The sequence below is a fragment of the Phacochoerus africanus genome, chromosome 3 (genome assembly GCF_016906955.1).
Source record: "Phacochoerus africanus isolate WHEZ1 chromosome 3, ROS_Pafr_v1, whole genome shotgun sequence".
In the NCBI taxonomy this organism is placed as follows: Eukaryota; Metazoa; Chordata; class Mammalia; order Artiodactyla; family Suidae; genus Phacochoerus; species Phacochoerus africanus.
Genome location: NC_062546.1, coordinates 126,578,225 through 126,596,561, shown reverse-complemented (window position 1 = coordinate 126,596,561; position 18,337 = coordinate 126,578,225). Strand labels below are relative to the sequence as shown.

Below are 18,337 nucleotides of genomic sequence, written 5' to 3'. Positions count from 1 at the left end.
AGGAATTTTCTAAGATCACACAGCTAGTATGTGAGGACAGCAGCATTCAAAGTCCATGACTTTACACATTTTGCTAACCATCTAAGAATATTTGTCTCTATGTTTAATATCTCTAAACCAATATTGATACTTAGAAAATTTGTGTATGTATAATGTTTTATTCTGTTTTTCCTTCTGGTTGTTGTATTCTGGTGGTTATAAAAGCACTTACCCACAGCCATTTTCTCCTCTCCAAACCACATGTTGATACTAAAGTTCTGTCAGCAAGAAAAAGAAATAGAAAAGACAGTTAAATTGTGTGAGAAGCAGGAGTTTCCATTGTGGCTCAGTGGTAAGGTACCTGACCAGTATCCATGAGGATGTGGGCTTGATCCCTGGCTTTGCTCGGTGGGTTAAGGATCTGACATTGCCGTGAGCTGTGGAGTAGGTCGCAGATGCAGCTTGGATCCCCGCGTTACTGTAGCTCTGGTGTAGGCCAGCAGCTGCAGCTCCCATTTGACCCCTAGCCTGGGAACTTCCACATGCCATGGGTGAGGCCTTAAAAAGAAAAAAAAAAAAAAAAACTATGTGAGAAGTAAAAAATGCATACATTTAAGAGAATTTGAGAGATCAGAGTGAAAATATATGAGTTTAGGGTTTTGGCTTTCATAATATCTATCATGGTGGTTCAATGACCTATATGGCTCATTTCAGCTCTCTTTTTGTGTTCTAGGTGCCCAGCCTGCCTTTATGAATGTATATGAGGCTTACTCTTACTTACATTGTATAATATAGGGTAATTTATTTATTTATTTATTCATTTAGCCACGCTTGTGACATGTGGAAGTTCCCAGGCCAGGGATGGAACCCGTGCCACGGAAGCCACCTGAGCCACTGCAGTGACAATATTGGATCCCTTACCTGCTGAGCCAAGTAAGACCCACTAGTGTAATTTATTTTTTAAAAAAACCTTGCCCTGGAGTTTTCTCAATACTCAGCAGGTTAAGGATCTGGTGTTGTCACCCCTGTGGCTCTGGCTATGGCTTTGATATGGGTTTGGTCCCTAGCCACCACCCCAAGCACGTTCAAAAAGAAAAGAAAAAAAGAAAAAAATCTTATCCTTTATATGTCTGATATTCTCTTCTTCAAAATGTCCACTTACTATTTTCACAATACACATAGAAACAGAATCAAGGAAAAGGCTTTTGATATGGAAATTGTCTGGTTCTACACCAAGGCTATTCAAACTATATATCCAGTGACTACTGCTCACAGATGCCCATCAATATCACCCTGGAATATCTTTTTTTTTTTTTTTTTTGTCTCCCTGCCATTTCTCGGGCCGCTCCCGCAGCATATGGAGGTTCACAGGCTAGGGGTCCAATCGGAGCTGTAGCCACTGGCCTATACCAGAGCCACAGCAACACGGGATCCCAGCCACATCTGCGACCTACACCACAGCTCACGGCAACGCCCGGATCGTTAACCCACTGAGCAAGGGCAGGGACCGAACCCGCAACCTCATGGTTCCTAGTCGGATTCGTTAACCACTGCGCCACAATGGGAACTCCACCCTGGAATATCTTTATAGAATTTACTATATGCCATAGATATATTTTCTGGAAAGAACAGACAAATGTTTCCTTTCTTGTGTAATATGTATATTGTGAAATGCTGAGCATTTAACTTGTTGAAATCAAACATTCTCTCCAATAAAGTAGGAGAGGTAGTTATTTAAAAATAATAATGAATTGTTGTATGTATCAAAATCCTTTTCTTTGAGGTGAATTATCAGTAAATTACTCCACTTCATATTGCCATCTGTTTTTCTATGTAAACATTTTTAGAGAATTATTTGCCACACCTCTTAAGATTTTTCTTGGAAATAGATGAATAACAGGAGTGAGGCTGAGAGAAAAATGTTCCCTCAAAATACAAAAGGGAAAGACAATTTCTGTTGAAAAGCTCTAGCAGTTTAATCCCCTTAAATCCAGTAATAAGTGAGTGATAAATGAGAGTTTTGTACTACTAACTTTATAGTTAGTGTCCATCTAAATACTCTGAGAAATTTTATTCAACAAAATCAGGCTGGTTGGGGCAGAGGGCTCAAGGAAACAAAACCACTTCCCCAGAGATATGAACTAGCTGATGGGAATAACCATTATCTTATCTATAATTTCGTGGCTGTTAGTGGTTAAAGCTGAAAGAAAATGAAATCAGAGTATTACCTAATTTCTTTTAAGAATGTATTTCTCAAATCTAGAGGTTTAACATTACAGAACCTCCACTGGACTCCAAATTTTGCTCATGTTTACACTGACTTCTGACTAAAACATTAATATTGTTAATATCAATAAATATGCTCAGATTCTGAAATGATTCAATTAGCAGTCTTAGGAACTTTTCGTAACTGGACCTTACAAATATACTATAATTCTACTTGTTTCTGTCACATAAAAAGGGAGTATTCTTTCTACTCATCCATACCCAACTTGTATTAAACACAAAATCCTGTACAAGCTAATATCCCTTAAAGTCGACCTCTATTCTCCATCTTTTGCTTTTCCAAACTCCTACTACTTGCCTCTACCATTCATTTTAGTATTACCTTATATCATCTTAAATTATTCTATGATTTTCTCACATAGGTATTGTTTTACTGTTAAGTATCACCCATATGAACTAAGGCTGACGATAGAGTGATATTTAAATGTTTTTTTAATCAATAAATAATAAATTTATCCAAAGAAGAAACTGTTGGGAAAGAAGTATTCTTCAAGACAATTATAACCATGGGAAACTAGAACAATAACCCAGGTGAATTGTGGATGAGGCCCAGAAGCCTGGGTCTTGAGCTATTAAACACTCCACCAAAATTAAAAAAAAAAAAAAATTAAAAAAGCTATTTAGAAGGGTCTAAACTTAATAGAGCTGATATAAAAATTAACATCCAAAAGTTGAAAACTCTCTGCTAAAATGCAGTTCACTCTATTGTGCTCACAAAGTAGTACAAAAACACACTGAAACCTGTGAAAATGGAGTTAATTATGTTTGAGGAGACAAAAATTAGAGCGTTGAACAAGAGAATATAACAGAATTCAGAAAAGGGTTGAAAATGGCAAGGCAGCTACTTTGTTTTAATAGAAATATAATAAAGGTATTCTATCGAAAGTTTGGACTAGACTTCAAATTACTTCAAATTTCCAGCTGCCACACTGGAAAGAAAAAGGAAGGAAGGGAAAGGAGAAGAAAAAAAGTAGAAAAAAAATTTTTTAAAAACCCTGAAGTATTCTTCTAGAACTCAAGAAACAACCTAACAGGTTTGTAACATTTCACTGAAACCAGAAGCAGAATCACAATGGGCTGAAGCCTCAATCAGACCCCTAGAATATCTGCAATTTTGTTTAAATGACTAAGGTGAAATACATTAGTTTACGGAAAATGGGGAGGGCTTCCAGCAGCTGGCCAGTGTTCTAAGTAATGGATGTTGATGAGCAATTCCCTTAAACAAGTGATTTACTGCCAACAGAGCAAAACATTGGAAGTACATCCAAAAACTCATTGGCAATTAAGATTACAAGGGTGGCCATTCTGTCCACTTCCCCCTCCCTTACCAGAGAGGTGACCCTATTTCTGCCAACTGCTTCTACACAAAGGCCACCTAAGAACCTTTGCTTCCCCTAACTCCCTTTCCTTTCCCTCAAAAGTCACTATAAAAACGGCCTTACTCTTCCAATTGCTCCTTCTCTCCCTCCCTTTCTTCCTTTCTTCTTTCCCGTCTTCCTTCTCTCCCTGCTTTTCTTTCTTCCTAAAATCGTTGCTTTTTAAAAAATACACCCCTACTACACTAGAAATCTGTCGCAAGCGAGACAAAGTCAGGCACAGGCGGCGGGTCCGTGCATTCGCCAGCAGCATCTGGCATCTGCGACTCATTGCTACTTTCCACCTCCCGGAGGTGAGAGGGGCGGGAGGCAAAGGACATGCTGAGCTGGTGTGACCCAGTTCTTAGGAAACTTTCGGCCAGTCGCAACTCTTCCCCCACCCGAAACTTCAATCATCCTTCAAGCCAGAAAAGTACAGAGACCTCAGCCTAGCCTTTGGAGCTGGACCAGAAGCGAAGCAGGAAAGCTGCAAGAAGAGGTTCACCCCTTTGCTTCTCCTACAGTCCAACCGCGGCGGGCGCACAGCGGCGGCGCGGCCGGAAGGGGCCGCTGTTCACTCAGAGCAGCCGCCTTGCCGCCGCGGTCCGCACCTCCCACGGCCCCGCTGGCCCAGCCCCGCCAAGTTCCAACAGCCCCCAGTCGAGCCAGCTCCGGGAAGGAACGTCTCCCGGGCAGGATCGGACCGCTCAGACTAGCCAGGCTGCGGCGCGCGTCGCAAAGGCTCCGGGGGAACTCCCACGGCTCGGAGACTTTGGAAAGGAGAGGGCGAACAACCCCCGCGCCCGCAAGTCGGCAAGTGAGCGCTCAGCTCACCTGTTTCTTCCGCGCCACCGCCTTCCCACCCCTCGGACCCGCGCCTCCCCGGGCGCCCGCCCGCTCCCGCGATGAATCCAGCCCTGGGCAACCAGACTGATGTGGCGGGTCTGTTCCTGGCCAACAGCAGCGAGGCGCTGGAGCGCGCGGTGCGCTGCTGCACCCAGGCGTCCGTGGTGACCGACGACGGCTTCGCGGAGGGCGGCCCGGACGAGCGCAGCCTGTACATCATGCGAGTGGTGCAGATCGCCGTCATGTGCGTGCTCTCGCTCACCGTGGTCTTTGGCATCTTCTTCCTTGGCTGCAACCTCCTCATCAAGTCCGAGGGCATGATCAACTTCCTGGTGAAGGACCGGAGACCGTCTAAGGAGGTGGAGGCTGTGGTCGTGGGGCCCTACTGACCGGTCCCCGACCCCCGCGGCAGCCGCCCCACTTCTCCAGCCCGGCCGCGCCCCCTCACCATCCGAGACTGGGAGAAGAAAACCTGTCGGGAGTCAATTATTTCTGTTGACTTCTGCCTTTCGGAATGAAGCAACACGTTTCTCGCTCGCCCTCCCAAAGTCCCCAGGCCTGGCTGGAGGAGGAGAGAGCCCTGACTCTGGACTCAGCAGCAAGTGTCAAAAAGAAAGCGATTAGGGCGCAGAACTTTGGAAGCTGCCGCTAGCGCGGGATGCGGGGAGACCAACCCGGCCGAGGCCTCTTTCCACCTGCAGGTGGGCCAAGCTCTGGGGGCAGGTGGAGAGGGCGGGCATGGAGACACCAGCGGCACCGATTGCCTGGTGACCGGAAAACTGACCCATATACGCCACTCAACAGAACTAATGCGGACACACAAATCCGTGTCCGGGTTCGCGCCCATTTCCTCGCGCTCCTCCCAGCCCTGGCAGGAGAGGCGATAAATACTTTTGATTGATTGTAACGTGCTGTTTTAAGGGATTTTGTGTTTGTTTGCTTGAATACAAATATTTGATAAGTATTTTTTTCTGCCCTAGTGGCCCGTTTGCCTGCCTGAGGGTTAGAGTTTTGTGTTGGGAGAAGGGGTGGGGGAGGGGTAGCCTGCGAATGTGAACACGGTGAGTTGTTTCTTTTATCACATTTCCCACTAGGTCTTTTGCGGGGGCTGGCACTCCTGTTGGCCCCTAGGCAAAGACCCAGAATAGAACTCATAGCTCGTGACTGCACGGTTTACGCCACAAAAGTGCTCTTGACATTCGTGACACCGTTTTGACTTTTTTTTATTTAACATTTACCTAATAAATGCAACATTTAAGTGTTTTGTTCCTGGTCTCCTGGTGATCATTCTGCGCTCCCCTCCCGGCAGAAGGGAGTGGGCGAGGGTGAGGATTTGGGTTACTTGTCGGGGTGTAATTCGCTTTGGAGATCTGTGATTCAACTCCGAGATCCCACGGGGATGAGGGTGGGGGTGACGGAGAGGCTCAGGGACGAGTAAAACAGGGCCCAGCCACAAGCACAGGAGCCATCCTGGAGGCAGCATCCTTTGTTACAGTTAGTATTTTTTATTTCATTAGGCTCAGCTCTCTGAGCCAGCAGAGAGGACACGAGGCCCCCGCGGGAAGTTTACACTTCCGTTCCGTACAGGGCTCCGGTGGGAACACACTGGGTTACACCCGCTAATGAAAGGAAGAGACAGCCTTCTGGGAGAGAATCTTTCCCCTGACCAACGTCAGCAAGATGGCATCAGGATGCTGATGAAAGAAAAAAATATATATATCAAAGAAAAGTAGCTCCTAAAGTACACAGTGACACTAATTCTCCCTGGGGTAAACCACTGTTATTAAAATATGGCATGCATTGTCTTTGCCATATTATGTTTTCTAGCTTAAGGGCAAAATTAAAAGAAAAACCAGGAGTGAGTAATCAGCCCCAGGCCAGAGCAAAAGGTTCGGAGGAGTTAGCAGAAGTTCTGAATGTCAAGGATGTGTGTTATAACCCAAACTGGGAAAGCTGGACCTGAGTGGAACTACAGATGGTCTGCAGGCTCAGAAACTGAAGGGAATTTAGAAAGAAGCACCTGGAAAACCACGAATGAGAAAATAACCCAAAGGATACAGTAGCTTCAGGCTTAAACTTGACATGAGGTTTTGAGCAATTTATTTTTAAACCTGGGGTAGGATCCTAAATATTTTCAAGGATATTAAGAATCCTCTACTATGGAAGGAGCAATTAAAGGCTTCACAGTAACAGATATGAGACAGACTAACATTTAAAAACAAGGAAGTGTCTCATTTAATTGGAAAGAGGCACAACTGGTATAAACAGTCAGTGATTTAAGGGTTGGGGGCAAAAAGTTTGGGTGTCCTTTAACATCCCTTAACATTATAAAGATCTATTTCACTCCCAAACTAATCTTGTCAAGAATTATGACACAGAATGGGTTTTTTTGAATGCTAATAGATATCAGGCTTGAAAAAAACAGGGGGATTTTGAAGTTCTGCCTGTTGATCCAATATTTTCAGCAGGGAAGTGTTTGCTCGTTTGTTTCTATCTGGGCAGGGAAGCAGGGTCAAATTGTAGTCAAGAGTGAGTGAGTCATAGATGGCAGTTTATTTTTGCTAATGGGTAAGATAGGAAATGAAGACCTCTTATTTTATAGATAGTTTCTGTGGCACCAAGTTAATCTCCTGCCTCCATGTTTCAAAGGGAGAAGCAAAACAGAACAACCAGTTCACACAGGACAAACCAGACATTTAAAAGAAAATCTTTTGTTTTTCTTTGTTTTGTGGCTGCAACATCTGCTAAGGGTCTCTTCTTCCAAAGATTTATTAGCCTACAGTGAATCCAATGCTCTGGTGGAAATTGATTTGAAATAAAAAAAAAACCAATCACCGAGAGTGTGTAGGACTCATATTGTACCCTGCTGAATGCAAGACGTGTGTTTACAGTGCATTTCAGAAACAGGTCTCAAACCTACAGGGCACTTTGTACTTGTTTGTATAGGACAGAGGTTTTCATCTAAAGCTAAAGTCCTGAAAGTTGAAAGCAGGGTCTGCCAAAGCCCCCTACTACTCTCCCCTCTACTAATACTCTTTATCTCTGCTATCACTACAATCCATCTCCATCCTTGTTCCTCGTAATACTTGTTCACACCAGCTTTCCTCTTCCCTGCATCTCAAAAGCAAAATTTATGGTTTCTCCTTATCTCGACCATCCAGACTTATTCTCTTACCACCAGAAATGGTGATAGTTACAAAGCAGAACCTGAAAAATTTAGTCCTTAGAAAAGATATGTGAACAGAGTTCTATAATCCATGATCTATGCATTATACGGAGACACACATGATCTGAAAATGTCATAGCCCCGGGGACCATTTTCTGCCAACAACTCTTCTCTACAACCCTTAGATCCATTTGTTACTTAGAGAGATGCTAAGTGGTTCTGGTTTTTATAGATGAGGCAGTGTGTGCAAGAGGCTTTTTACACTCCCTATTCCCCAATGGCCACAGGACAACCACTTTCTTGGGCCCCACACCACTCCCTGTCTCACTCTGCCTTGGACTCCCTCTTTTTTTCCCCCAATCCTAACAAATGCATTAAATGAAACTTTTAAATCCTGCCCAGCATTTATGGAGCGTTGATCCTTTCCCGCAGATGTGCTACAAGGAAAGTCAGTTTTAAAAGTCACTTTCTGGGTTTAGTGTAATAAAACAATGTCAGCCTTAAGAGATAGGGAATGGAAAGGGATAAATGCAAACAGTCAGATTTTATCATTCCACACTTAAGTCTACCATTTGGTCAGTAATTACTGGGAAGTCCTGAGAGAGAGAGAGAGAGAGATGGCTTCCTGTAAAAGCTTGCTGGATCTGGCATGGTCCATGGGGAGGCATCTGATACATCCTGAAACCCTTCTGGAAATACAGCAGAAACAGGGAGAGGTTTTCGTGAGACATAGTAAGTGGATTAGCAAGGTTGTAACCTCTCTCAGGCTGTGCAGGCAGCCACTGATGCCTCTGTGCCTAATTGGGTGGCTTCTACATAAGTAGCTTAACCAACTGTTAATAAATGTTATTTTTTTAAGATTGTTGTTATGAATCTTCCCACTTTCTCTGAAAATGTATCAAGAACTTGAGTGTTGAACACCCTGAGGGCTGCTAGAAGGAAGCCGAGGCACAAAAGTCATACTACTGTGTTAAGTCTAAGATAATGCTTGCTTCTAATGGTCCCTGTGCCTGTTTTCTGATTTTCAAGCCAGCCTGGCCTCTCATTGGATCAAGGTTCAGTATCTTTACTATGTCTACCTATACTAATTCTGAGTGCAAGAGGAAAGAGCATACTGTACTATGATGTAAGAAAGTTTGGTTCTGGTCTCTAAGTAACTGAGTAGCATCAGCCCTAAAATGAGGAAGATGGATTCAAAATGACATTCCTATTTTGTGATTCTATTGAATTAATTTGTTTAATGTTTCCCTGTCTCTTAAAGTGTTTTGGAGCTCCCTTCAATAGATATCTTAGAAATATATTTGTCACTCCAATCTTGGTCCTTCGGGTAGGGACCCACCCCCCAAAGTCAAGTGCTCCTTCAACTCAGGATATTTACAAAAGCCAAAGCAACCTTTCAGACATCTAGCCAGGCCTGGGCAGACAGCAATTTCTATGCTGACAGATTACACATCATCTAACCAGTGCCTTAAATATCCCAGATCTCTATGTTCACACTGGAGGAAGCAATGAAAGGAAAGTGCAATGAATTAAAGAGCACATTATTAGGAAGCTGTCCTTCTAGGTCTGTATACATTTAGACTGATATGCATTGTTGTTTATAGAAACTTCTTGAATGTTTGAAGAATAATTAATAGCCAATTTTTCACTCCCAAAGCATGTTTCCCTTTGAGCTGCTGCAGTAGCACATAGCAGCTGTTCCACGTGCAGTTTAAAGCCTTCCTTAGCCCTGGCTTATTGAACCTGTCACTTTGGGGGTTGCAATGCCAGGAAAGGATTCCAGGGTTCAGTTTTTTCTGTAAGATTCAAACCTAGGTTGAAAGCCTGTTGAAGTAGTAAGTCTACAGTAATACCCCAAACGGGAATCAATAAATCTTTTATCCACCTGCCAAATCCCATTTAGATATGTGCACAATAGCTCAAATGGGATATGTTTTAAAGTCTGCTCCAGCAGTAGTAACTGTTTCCTAATGTCTGAATTTAAAGTCTCAATGGTTAACCACTTCAATGGCCAAATTCACTGTTTTCCTTTCCAGATATTTTTGTATTGTTTTAAATGCTTAAAATGTTTAAAAGCCCAAGGTTAATTTTTATAGCAGCAGCTTAGATTTAAAAATTCTTGGAAAGTAGAGTTCAGGAAAAATATTATCAGCAAGTCATGTAACTTTTCTGGTGCTCCTAAGAGTCTAAATTTATTCCTTATATTTGAGAAATTCAGAATATATCAGAGGGGAACTTCTATAAGGACAATTGTAAGGATAACTAAATGCATTTTAAAATACTCTCCAGTAAGCTTGCAAACAGTGGCTTACTTCTAACTTAAGTAACAATACATACTAAATGAGAATAAACAAGTCATTATTTTTATTTGTTTATGTCTATTTTGAAGGGATTATGGGTAAATAGTTTCCTTTACTAAATACATGTAAGCACTCGGTTGCCGAAATATTTCTGAGTGGGTAAATGCAGGCACAGAGTGATCAATACATAGAAGGTCAAACCATCTGTGATAATGTTGGATCAAAACTCTGTCCTGCCCCCATTTTAAAACTGCTTTCCATTCAATAGTAACATTTTCTGAACTCTTAATTCAAACAGATAGCATCTGCCAAGCACCCCTGTGTATGTGGTACATTACAACTTATTACTAAAAATGAGACAATTCCTATTCATGCAAGCCATGAAACACAGGCACAGATAAATACACATAAGGGAAGGCATATGATCTACCCACAGAATCAAATAATAAAGAAACCGTTCCTATTTACTATTTCTGGAAGTCATAGTGATATAAATATACATAACTAATTATGCTCCAGCCTATGCACTGACATAGTTTATTACAGGAAGAAAATGTTACAGCTTTTATCAATTTTTCTTTTTGTATTTGCCTTCCACCCTCACCAGTTCCTCTCATTATGTACTCCTACCCTCACCCACATCTAAAGATATACTACCCTGAAAGAGCCATCGATTTTTATCAGACCAGGACTCCAGATGTCTGATTGCTTTGGGAAAAAAATCCCTCTGGGATCCAGAGTGTCTCTTTGGCTTATTTATTTTTCCATAAATTGAGCAGGATCATATAGCTCATATTCTAAATAGTATTGATCAAGGCATGTGAGCACTCCTATACTCTCATATTGTATACCAACGAAACATCCGTTTCACTGCAGACTAAATCTAAGTATTACATATTCTCCAATTCTTTGTTTTACACTATTTATTTGCTTACAAGAAAGCAATGCATAGAAAAAGCTGCAAGTAAATACTCCCAAAATGTTCAGTAAACAAGATTTATAGGAGGTGCCTAGAGTTTTACAATCATCTCTATCTTGAGATATATGTTTCAATCTTCATCTAAGAATTGGAAAGAAAAAGAAGCTAAAACCCCAAGGGATAGAAAAGTCAGAGATTATATATTGTACAAGCTTGAAAATCTTTAAAAGCTAAGCTAAGAGAAATGAGAGGGGATCCTAAATTTGAAGAAGATCGATGAAAACAGAAAGAACCTATCAAATTAAGTCTCTAGAAATTGACAGGCAGATCCTGAATTCTCAAAACGGTGACTGGGAAATTTCACATTTAGAGAACTTAATAAAAGGATCAAAGACTACTGAGTGGGAGAGCTCAGCAGTGTGAGAAGAATGTGGAAGACAGTTAATTCCTTCTCCATTTCTTTCTTCTTCTCCGCAGTCTTAGACTAATTGCAGGCATCCTGTTCGCCAGCTCAATTTTCTCATACCTAGAGGTCAAAGAGGCCTTGGCAGATCTTCTTATCTTTATCATCAATAAATATGTATTATTTAGTATCCATTATGGCATAACTCTGAACGAGGTACTAACTTAGATCTTGGAAGCTGATTGAATGCAAAGTATCATGGAATTTAAAGGGGCCTTTCAATGATTCCATCCTGTCTTCTGCTTGATTTGTGCCCATGGGTTCTTGGAGATCCAGCTGTAGGAGCCACACACACTTGTGACTTTTCCCCTTACAGACGAAATACTCTCTGTTCTTCTCTATAAATGATTCAGAGACCTGACCTACTCAGCTTCATTTGACTTTTCCTTGTCTTTAGGCAGCATACACAAGGCTCACTGCACGATATACTCAAGCTGAGGATGAGTATGAAGGTAGAAAGCCTGAAGGAAGAGCTCCAAATGAAATTCTGGAAGCTACTTATATCTTTCTACAAATTCAGGTCAGGAATGAGTGTCCTTTTCACTGCCCCTACCGGAAATTTCAGTGACTCAATAATTAAAAAAAGGATTAAATGTGAAATTCCCTCCCCTACCTCCCAGAGATGAGCTTGCTAAGAAAGTAATCTCACCTTATTTTAAGTAACATAAATATCTTCTAAATTCATGAAATGTTCAAGTGAGAATAGGCTGGATTAGTTAAGACTCTTTGGGTTACAATCAACATAAATGCAATTAAAGCTAAATTAAAAAAAAAAAACTGAATTTACTGACTTGCATGACTCCTACGTTCAAGGCCACAGGTGTTTCAGCTGTATGAAAAGCTGATGTATGAGGTCATCTAGATTCTTCCACTTTCTCCACCTTTCAGTAAAGTTCTTTCCATGTGGCAGGAAAAAGAAATGATTCACAAAGGCTCACACTCACATCTTACAATAGACACCAGCTGAACAACCATAACAGAAAGAAATGGTCTTTTCCTGGGCAAACTCAGGCCCGTTTGGATCTTGTATCCATCCCTGAATAAACCTCTGTGACTGAGGCCAGGGCCAGAGGGTGTGCTTTATCAACACCACCCATGTGGTGATAGGGGAAAGAACAAGGGGAAGTAGAGTCAGTTCACCTTCCACGAATAGTCAGACTGCAAGGCTATGAATCCTCACACGAGAAAAAGATCCTATCCTCAGAAGAGGTAGTAGGGATGCTGCTGGATGGCCTAAGATGGTTGTCACCTCACTCAAGGAAACCAAAGTCTAGAGAAGATAAATCTTTTCCCCAAAGTTCTACACAACCAGCCAGAGATAGAGCCAGTAATGGGACCTATATCTCTAGACTCTTAAGTTAGAATACCTTTTAAAATTATTTATTCTATTTATTCTATCAACTCTCTTTTAGCAAGTCTCAGAAGCCTTTCATAATTTCTTTCAAGATTCTTTGTGACTGAGCTGATATAGCTCAAGGAGCACTGGACAACAGCCTGCATTTGGGGGGCAAGCATTGCCACCACCTTGTACCTGGTGATATGAATTTCTACCAGTCATTTGATATCTCTGTTTGTTGATAAGAATAAAATCATCTGCCCTCCCCAGACCTGGCAAGGCATAAAAACATCTTCAAGGTGAGATAGTATGTTTTATGTTAATAAATATCTTTAATATGACAAAGTATTAGACAAAATTAAGCAAATTCAAATGTAAATCAAACTACATTAAGGTATGTCCTCACACCTGTCAGAATGGCTGTCATTAGTAAGTCCACAAATAACAAATGCTGGAGAGGGTATGGAGAAAAGGGAACCCTTCTACATGGTTGGTGGAAATGTAAATTGGTAAAACCACTATGGAAAACACTATGTAGGTACCTCAGAAAACTAAACATAGAAGTACCATATGATCCAGTTATCCCACTCCTGGGCGCATATCCAGACAAAGTTCTCATTGAAAAAGATAACATGCACCCCTATGTTCATAGCAGCACTATTCACAATAGCCAAGACATGGAATCAACATAAATGTCCATCAACAGAGGAATAGATTAAGAAGATGTGGAATATATACACAATGGAATACTACTCAGCCATAAAAAAGAACAAAATAATGCCATTTGCAGCAACAGGGATACAATTAGAGATTCTCATACTTAGTGAAGTAAGTCAGAAAGAGAAAGACAAATACAATATTATATCACATATCTGGAATCTAATATATGGCACAAAGGAACCTATCTACAGAAAAGAAACAAACTCATGGACCTGGAGAACAGACTTGCTGTTGCCAAGGGTGAGGGAGTGGGATAGACTGGGAGTTTGGGGTTAGTAGAGGCAAACTATTGCATTTGGAGTAGATAAGCAATGAGATCCTGCTCTATAGCACAGGGAACTATATCTAATCACTTGTAACGGAACATGATAGAGGATAAAGTGAGAAAAAGAATGTATGTAGATGTATAGCTGGGTCAATTTGCTGTATAGCAGAAATTGACAGAACATTGTAAATCAGCTATAATAAATTTTTTTTAAAAAGTTAAAAAAAATTAAGCAAAATTCATTCACTGCAGGATCTTTCCTGCTCTCCATGGGATAGATAAGATACTTAGCATTTCCCAAGTTGATCTGACAACTCACTTTGATGGAGCCTTTCCTGTGACCCATCTTCCTTGGAAATGCCGCTGCCCTATAGGTACATGTAATATTTTTATTACCTTTCTTTGAAGCCTTCCTAATTCTGTTCCTAAATCATCCCTCATCTAAATTCATCCTAACCCAGAGAATTGGCTTAGCTGCCTTATGTATATAGAAGTGAATGGCCATTGTTCAGTTTTGGGGGTTTCCAGCTGCATTGTCTGCTCCACACTTCTGACTTAGAGAAATTACCTTGCTAACTGTGACAAGCTGCCTTGCCTGTATCTTCTCCCACCATGAGGCTTGTAGGAGTGGGCCTTTTCATTCTTATTCACAAGTGGAAGGGGAGCTGATGGTGTGGCTCAGAGAGGAAATCTATCAACCATACAGACTGGTGTTTAGGAGCATGTTTCTCATATGGCTCATCACAACAGGTAAGCTCATCTCATCTTCAGGTTTCCAACTGTGAAAGCCTGAATCTGAGAACTGGAAGCACAATGTTCACAGCAGAGGGTCCCTGCATTTGCAACATACATAATGGCCTCTAAGGCACATTTGCTCAAATAGAAGAGCACTCTCCATTTTTGGCAGTGTACTCCTTTCCCTTGGCATGATGGCCTTCCTATATTTTGACTTTTTGGGGGGGAAATGGTAACTTAAACAAACAAACAAACAGGAGTTCCCATTGTGGCTCAGAGGTTAACGAACCCAACTAGCATCCATGAGGGTGTGGATTTGATCCCTGACCTTGCTCAGTGGATTGAGGATCTGGCATTGCTGTGCCTATGGTGTAGGCCGGCAACTACAGCTCTGATTGGACCCCTACCCTGGGAACCTCCATATGCCACATGTGCGACCCTAAAAAGACCAAAAAAAAAGTTTCAATAATTAATAACATAAGCCACTGTGCTCTTAAAATATGATTTACTTTGAGGTTACTGTTTAATTGATTATATGCAACAGCTTGATTACCTAGTTTCTGCTCAGTGATAGTTTTTATAAACTACTTGTTGTTGATTTCTAATTTCCTAGGTTGGTCTTTGCTATCTAGTCTTTTTTGTACAATTACAGCACAATACATTACACAAGGTTTATAAAATCCTGTTCTTACTATAACACAGGAAATCATGTACTACCCTGGTTTGTTTGAAAAGAGATCTGGATCCAGGCCTATTTGGATTTTCTATTAAAAAATTAAAAAGCTAGACTTCCCATCATGGCTCAGCAGTTAGTGAATCCAGCTAGCTTCCATGAGGACATGGTTTCGATGCCTGGCCTTTCTCAGTGGGTTAAGAATCTGGCGTTGCCATGAGCTGTGGTATAGGTTGAAGAAGTGGCTTAGATCCCACGTTGCTGTGGCTGTGGTGTAGGCGGGCTTCTATAGCTCCGATTGGACCCCTAGCCTGGGAACCTCCATATGCCATGGATATGGCCCTTAAAAAAACCAAAAAAGTAAAAAGCTGGGTTTTTATATTTTCTTAATGAATAATAAATGTTTCTTTAATTGACATATAGCTGATGTACAATATTATGCTGGTTTCATTTGTATTATGTAGTGATTTGACATTTGCATACACTATGAAATGATCACCACAGTAAGTCTAGTAACCATCTGTCCCCAAAGTTATTACCATATCATGGACCATATTCCTTATGCTCTATGTTACATCCCAGTGGCTTATTTATAACTAGAAGTTTGTACCTCTGAATCCCCTTTATCTTTTTTGCCCAACCCATACCCAACTCTGGTAACCATCCATTGTTCTCAATATCTATGTGTCTGTTTTTATTTTGATTTGTTTTAAGAATCCATATAGAAGTGAGGTTATACAGTATTTATTTTTCTCCATCTGACTTATTAGCATAATACCCTCTAGATCTATCATCTTGTCACAAATGCAAAATTTTTTTTTATGTTTGTGTAATACTCTACATCTTTACCTGTTAGTCTATCACTAGTCTATCTTGACTGTTGTAAATAATGCAGCAATGAATATTGGGGTGCATATATTTTTCTGAATTAGTGTTTTTGTTTATTTTGGTAAATACCCAGAAGCGAAATAGCTGGATCACATGGGTAGTTCTTTTTTAATTTTTTGAGGAATCTCCATAGTTTTCCCCATAGTGGCTTCACCAATTTATAGTCCCACCAACAGTGCACACGAGACCTCTTTTTACCACATTCTTGCCAACACTTATCATTTGTTGTCTTTTCGATGATAGCAACTCTGACAGATGTGAGGTGGTATTTCACTATAGTTTTGTTTTCACTTTCCAATGATTAGTGATGTCAAATATCTTTTCATGTGTCTGTCGGCCATCTGTTTGTCTTCTTTGGAAAAATGTCTATTCAGTTTCTCTGCTCATTTTAATCGAGTTAGTTTTTCTGGACATTTAGTTGTGTGAGTTATTTGTATATTTTGGATATTAACCCCTTATCAGATATATCATTTGCAAATAATTTTTCTCATTCAGTAGACTGCCTTTTCATTTTGTTGATAATTTCTTTTAGTGTGCAGAATCTTTTTGGTTTGATATAACCATATTTGTTTATTTTTGGTTTTGTTTGCCTTGCCTGAGGAGACAGATCCAAAATATATACACAGAGCTAAGACTGATCTCAAATTGCTCACTGGTTATGTTTTCTTCTAGGAGTTTAATGCTCTCAGGTTTAACATTTAAGTCATCACATTGAGTTTATTTTTGTGTATGGTGTGAGAGGATCGTTCGGTTATATTCTTTTGCACATAGCTATCTTGTTTTCCCTATACCATTTATTAAAGAAGCTATCTTTTCCCTATTGTATATTCTTGCATCCTTTGTTATAAAGTAATTGATCATATGGGTGTAGGTTCATTTCTGGGCTCTTTTTTCTGTCGCATTGATCTATGTGACTATTTTATGCCAGTATTACACTATTTAGAATACTGTGTCTTCATAGTATATATTTGTAAATCAATGATCTCAAGTTAAAATGTATTCTAAGAACCCTACTTTACTGCCCACCCCTCCTTTGATGTTTTTGCTGTCTTATTTTACATGTTTTTGTTTTCTGTATCTCTTAACTACTTATTTTGAATATAGGTGATTTTACTACTTTCATAACCTTCCTACTAGCTCTATAAGTGGTTGATCCAATACCTTTACTATTTATTTGCCTTTACCAATGAAAACTTTCCTCTTATCCTTTTAATATTTCTAGTTGTGGCCTTTTCTTTTACACTTAAAAAAGTCCCTTTAACATTTTTTTTGTAAGGCCTGTTTACTGATGCTGAACTCTCTTAGCTTTTGCTTCTTCTGTAAAGTTCTCTATCTCCTTAAAATCTGAAATGATAACCTTGCCTGTGGAGTATTTCTGGTTACAGGTTTTTTCTTTCATCACTTAGTATATGTAATGCCACTCTCTTCCAGACTAACTGCAAGCCCCTGGCACTAATAGGCTAGAGGGAGGATTCTATAATGGCACTTGCCAATGGCAGGGTCACTGCAGCAGAACTCTTAAAAATGTCTGCTGCCAGGGTCTCCATTTCTGGGGTAGGCCAAATTGCTTCCTATCTCTCCAGGAGGCTCTCCAAGATCAGCAAATGGGTTTGATTCAGTCTCCTTCCAACCACCTCTGTGCTGGGACTCAGCATGTGAGTTTTGCATGGGCCTTTAAAAGCAGAGTCCATGTTTCCTGTAAGCCTCTGGCTCCCCCAAATATAAGCCATGCTGGTTTTTAAAGCCAGATATTCTGGAAGCTCATCTTCCCAGCACAGGACCCCTGGGCTGGAAAGCCAAATGTGAGACTCAAATCCTTTGCTTTTGGGGGATGATTCCTTAAGTTGCAATATTCCTCCTGTTTGTGGGTTGCTGACTTTGGGTGTATAACTCCTGACTCCACTGTGTCTCTACCCTTCCTACCTGTCTCTTTGTGGCTCCTTCTTTGCCTCTTTAGTTGTAGAAAATCTTTTCGGCTAGTCTCCAGGTCATTCTAATAGTTGTTTTGTAAGCAGTTGTAATTTTGGTATGCCCATGGGAGGAGTTGAATTAGAAGGTTTCCTATTCTGCCATCTTGGCCACACCCCCAAGCAATTTTTTTTAATGTTTCTTTATTAAAATTCCCTGCTATATAGAATATTTATAAGTAGAAACTTTTAGAGTTGCCAAATATGAGATTATACCACTTCAAAATAATAACATATAAAGAACTAAATTTGAAAATTTACAATTGAAGTGTATTCTTCATTTTGAAGGAGCATTTACTAAAGGATTCTTTTAGCTTTTGACAAACATCTACCTAAAAACTAAAGTAAATCCACATTAACCTTTTGTATGGGAGTGCACACCTTAAATAGTATAATACAAAGATTAAATTTTACTGACTTCTTTGCAATTAGTAAATGT

General features: G+C 40.5%; 1 protein-coding gene across 1 annotated transcript; it reads left to right on the top strand.

Moving 5' to 3' along the window:
• The first annotated feature begins 4,235 nt into the window (after nucleotides 1–4,235).
• RPRM (reprimo, TP53 dependent G2 arrest mediator homolog) lies at nucleotides 4,236–5,730 on the top strand. The gene has a single exon (XM_047770425.1). The coding sequence runs from the start codon at nucleotides 4,526–4,528 to the stop codon at nucleotides 4,853–4,855; it is 330 nt and encodes a 109-aa protein (XP_047626381.1). The 5' UTR covers nucleotides 4,236–4,525; the 3' UTR covers nucleotides 4,856–5,730.
• The last annotated feature ends 12,607 nt before the right edge of the window (nucleotides 5,731–18,337 follow it).

Bases quoted from the DNA above. Each gene is read 5' to 3' on its own strand.
- RPRM (XM_047770425.1), top strand. From the start codon at position 4,526: ATGAATCCAGCCCTGGGCAACCAGACTGATGTGGCGGGTCTGTTCCTG.